The sequence below is a fragment of the Terrapene carolina genome, unplaced genomic scaffold, assembly GCF_002925995.2.
Source record: "Terrapene carolina triunguis isolate 2854851 unplaced genomic scaffold, T_m_triunguis-2.0 Scaffold482, whole genome shotgun sequence".
In the NCBI taxonomy this organism is placed as follows: Eukaryota; Metazoa; Chordata; order Testudines; family Emydidae; genus Terrapene; species Terrapene triunguis.
The window spans coordinates 5792-10100 of NW_020664833.1; the positions used below are offsets into that span (position 1 = coordinate 5792).

At 48.3% G+C, this 4309-nt stretch overlaps 1 protein-coding gene across 1 annotated transcript in view; it reads left to right on the forward strand.

Annotated features, from left to right (window-relative positions):
• The window catches only part of LOC112121956 (zinc finger protein RFP-like), a gene marked incomplete at its 3' end in the record, with an annotated part of 4312 nt that extends 411 nt beyond the window's left edge, over positions 1–3901 (forward strand). The window contains exons 2-5 of the mRNA XM_026658616.1: positions 1395–1506; positions 2503–2733; positions 3061–3083; positions 3786–3901. Coding sequence (XP_026514401.1) covers positions 1395–1506; positions 2503–2733; positions 3061–3083; positions 3786–3901 — 482 coding nt within the window. The remainder of the gene's footprint in view (positions 1–1394; positions 1507–2502; positions 2734–3060; positions 3084–3785) is intronic.
• Positions 3902–4309: the final 408 nt, after the last annotated feature.

A 4309-nucleotide genomic window follows, 5' to 3' on the forward strand; every position in this document is an offset into this window, starting at 1 on the left:
AATTGTGAGGGGCCTTGCACAAAATGTAGTGAGGGCCAATCCCTGCCCCAAGCCATTTACAGACCAACCGGACAAAGGGTGGGAGGGGAAACTGAGGCACAGTGAGGGGAAGTGACTTGTGACTTGTCCAAGGTGACTCAGCAGATCAGTGGCAGAGCTGGATATAAAAACCTGGTTTTCCAAGGCCCAGTTCAGTGGCCCAACCACTAGCTACTCTGCCCCTTTCAGCAGCACTGAGCAGTGATGAAGTGCAGACAGTAGGAGGAAAAGACTCCTTGATACAGGTCCTAGGCCCAGCAGGGAGAGGAGGTTTCCCACGGGGATTGTGAATTCCTGTGCTGCTCCATGAGGGGTTAATCTCAGATGCTGCCAGCCTGCACTAGAGGAGATCACTGTGTGGGGCCCCGAGAACCTTGAGTCCACACCCACAAGGGCTCCAGACAGCGTAGCTCCATGCCACATGCCACTGGGATTAGACTTATCTTCAGCAAAACTAACCCCTGGGCAGCACGGACCTGTGTCAGTCTGACCTGTTCTCGTGTGATCATGGGCAAGGACCAGCCAAAGTGGTTCCATTAGTCCCACCAGGAAGCCTTTTGAAATCTCCCAGAATCCAATGCTTCTGGGACCTTTGCTGGGGACGGTGGGGTAGCTACCCAGAGGCCATTGCCACAGAAAGGGGCTAGGACAGCACTAGGGCAAACCCCAACTGTTCCTAACACAAATCAACACATCGAATGGGGTTTGCCCTAGTCCCTAGATCAGTGCTGTCCAACCTGTCCAATCCCCAGGGGTACAGGGCTGAAAGTCAATGGAGTTGGACTCTTTTGAGCATCCCGGCCAATATGGCTGCCCCCAGTGTCTTCTGGGATTGGTATCACTGTTTGTTAAGTCTTCTCAAAAACAGCTTTATAGATTCACCACCATGGGACACCAGTTTTCCACTGGTTCGACTCAATGGAGAGAGTGGACATAATAACTTCAAACCATCTGAATACAAAACCCGCCCAATTTCCATTAACAAGGTTTCATTTCCTTGGTGTCTCTGATGCCCTACCTCTAGAAAGACCCACTGTTGTACACAGTATTGTTGTAACTGTGTTGGTCCCGGGATATGAGAGAGACAAGGGAGGTGAAGTAATATCTGCTCATGGCCGGCTTCTGTGGGTGCACGACAAGCTTTCGAGCTTACCCAGAGCTCTTCTTCAGGCCTGGGAAAAAGTACGTTCCCCAGAGCTGAGTTGTGTGTAACTCTCTTACCAACAGGAGCTGGGCCAGCAGAAGATATTCCCTTACCCACCTAGTCTATCTAGGAAGACTGACTGTTATCTTGAATTTTGGGTGGAAAAACACTTTATCCACCCCCTACAACCCTCAAAATAAACCCACCAAATCATTTCTGTTTGTCAGGAAAAAATACAAGCCCATTTGAAGACTCTGAAGGAAGACAGAGAAAAGCTGCTGGGATTTAAAGTGACTGGAGAGAAGAGAAGCCAGGAGTATCTGGTAGGTGCCTATTGTTTCTCTCCTGCTGGGACATAGAGGTAGGAGGGATATTTATTGGTAGATTTCTCTGTGGTCTTGTGTGTGTTTCTCCATGATCATGGGATACTGTGTGTGTGTGTGTGTGTGTGCATATCACAAATGTTCTCTCCCTGGACAAGGACAACAGCATCTTCTGCAGGATCTAAGATGCATTTTAATTAATGAATTAATTACTACCCCTGGTGGCTTTCACAAAATTTCTCCCACATTGCACTGATTATATCCCAGTAGACAGGGAGACAGCCCTTTCAGAGAGATAGGGGCCAAATGGGGAAGCTGTAAGAAAATCCTCTCCCTTGTGATGACAATGTATAGTCAAGTGTCAGGATGTGAAGAATGGTGGGTTTTGAACCTCAGTCCACAGAGACTGTCATTACAACCCAAGTGCTCTCCAGAGCCAGCAGGGGAGGGGCTAATGGAACTCTGGCCCACCAGAGGATCTGCCTACGAAGATCCTGATTGGAGCAGACGTTCGGATGCATTAATTACACCAGAAGGAGTCACAGGAAATTGTCCAAACAACTGAGTGAACTCCCGATCTGCTGCTGGACTGGACCCTGACTCTTGCTTGGCCTTGGCGTTGTTCCTGACTCAGGTTTGACCTGTAGTACTGCTATCTGACTCCGGCTTGACCCTTCGTGTAGCTCCCTGACTCTGACTCCAGTCCTGATCCCCCGTGTGATTCCAGACACTGATTCTGGCTCAGCCTTTGGCATGACTCCTGAGCTCGACTGTAGCTCCAACCCTTGGTGAGATGTTGACTTTGACTCCAGCTCTGACTTTGGCTGTAGTTCCTGACTTCCAACTGCAGCTCTGAGCACTAGGCCAGATGGCTCATGTCCTGGTCTCTACACAGATGTGTTAGAGATTGTAAAGAAACTCTGTCTTGTAAGACTGTATGAAAGGTCATCAGGCTCCATCCATGTTCCTGACCAGCCCTTTCCTTATTTCTTATAGAAACAGACAGAAACCGAGAGGCAGAAGATTGTGTCTGAATTTCAGCAACTGCGGCAGTTCCTGGAGGAACAAGAGCGACTCCTGCTGGCCCAGCTGGAAAAGCTGGATGAGGCAATTGTGAAGATCCAGAATGAAAATGTCAGTAAACTCTCCGAGCTGATTTCCCGTCTCAGTGAGCTGATCAGTGAGCTGGAGGGGAAGTGTCAGAAGCCAGCGAGTGAATTCCTGCAGGTAAGACTGAGCTGGAAACATCCCAGATCCCCACACAGGGACAGGACAGCTCCTGAGCTACGGGCACAGGGGTCCAGCAGTCAGAAATCTCAGTGTAACTCGGCGTGTGCATTGCTGACATGTGAATGACGATTGTTCTTTGCAGAGTCACAGACACATTGATATTAGAGATGGAAAAGCCCCATTAGCTCAGTGAAACCATGGCCTTGGGGCCAGGGCAGGGTTCATTTCCCCTGTATTTGCAAAATACCTTTCCTGGAATCCCAAGTGTGTGTCAGATGGTACTGAAATTTTTTTTAATCTCTCTTTCCTCTCTCTCCCCTCTAGGATGTCAGAAGCACCTTGAGTAGGTACGTGGCTCTCTCACTCCCACACATACTTGGTAATGCTGGGAAAGAGCATGGTGATGGTGTTAGCACTGCATCTCCTCAGCAACATGTGTGGGGAAGGTCACATTTTGGATACAAATCTCTCAGATAAACTTAATCCGGAGGTTCTGACCTTGGTACAGAAGACTCTGGAATTATCCATTCAATGGGAAAGACTGACCTCAAGTGTTTCCTAGAGATGTCACATCCCTGGGGGACTGGCTGCCTCAGGATTCTGGGGATGGAATATGGGCCTGTCACTGCTGGGGCCCTGGGTTACCATTCAGCCCAGGGCAGCAGTGGTCAAGAGTCTTTCCCAGCCTGAGGGTTGTTAGGAGACCTGTGTGGAATGAGCTGGGGAGGGGGGAGTTGGTGTCTCAGTCTAGTTTCTAGTGGTCAGATTTCTACAGCACTTCACATTAGAACCTCCTCTCCCTCAGAGCATGGAGGCCAAGGAGTGAATTGGCCATGGAGACTCAATTCCCCCTTTGTCCCCAGAGCTGAAGAATATTAATGAGTCCTTTGAAGGGAAGGTTGTATGGCCATGGGCTGTGTTGCACCTGCTCTGAGGCTGGGAGAAGTCGAGGAATTCTAACTCCAGGCCATTAGAGCAGCGACTCACTAGCCAGAACTTATAATGAGTCACACAGTGAAATATAATCACATGAAATTGTTTCTCTCTAGGTGTGAGAAGGGGAAGTTCCAGCAGCCAGAGGAGATTTCTCCTGAACTGGAAGAGCAAGTCAGTGGTTTCTCCCAGCAAACGATTGTGCTATCGGAGACTCTGAGGAAGTTCAAAGGTACCTAAAATGGATCTAGGAATGGAAATTGGGATAAATCTCTGAGACTGTGGGAAGAGAATGGTGCTGGTCAATTGGTTCACACTTACATGATGATGCTTCTATTTAATTGTTGGGTGAGAATGCCAGACACTTGGTTCCAAGACACTCAGGTTGATTAATTCAAACCTTTGTTTGCACCCAAAACATGCCTTTCAATTCAAATTACAAAGTAAGAAATGACTCATAGACTTTAAGGTCAGAAGGGACCATCATGATCCATCTACTCTGACCTCCTGAATACTGCAGGCCACAGAACCTCCCCACTCACTCCTACAATTTACTCATAAACTCTGGCTGAATTACTGAAGTCCTCAAATAATGATTTAAAGACTTCAAGTTACAGAGAATCCACCATTTATTCTAGTT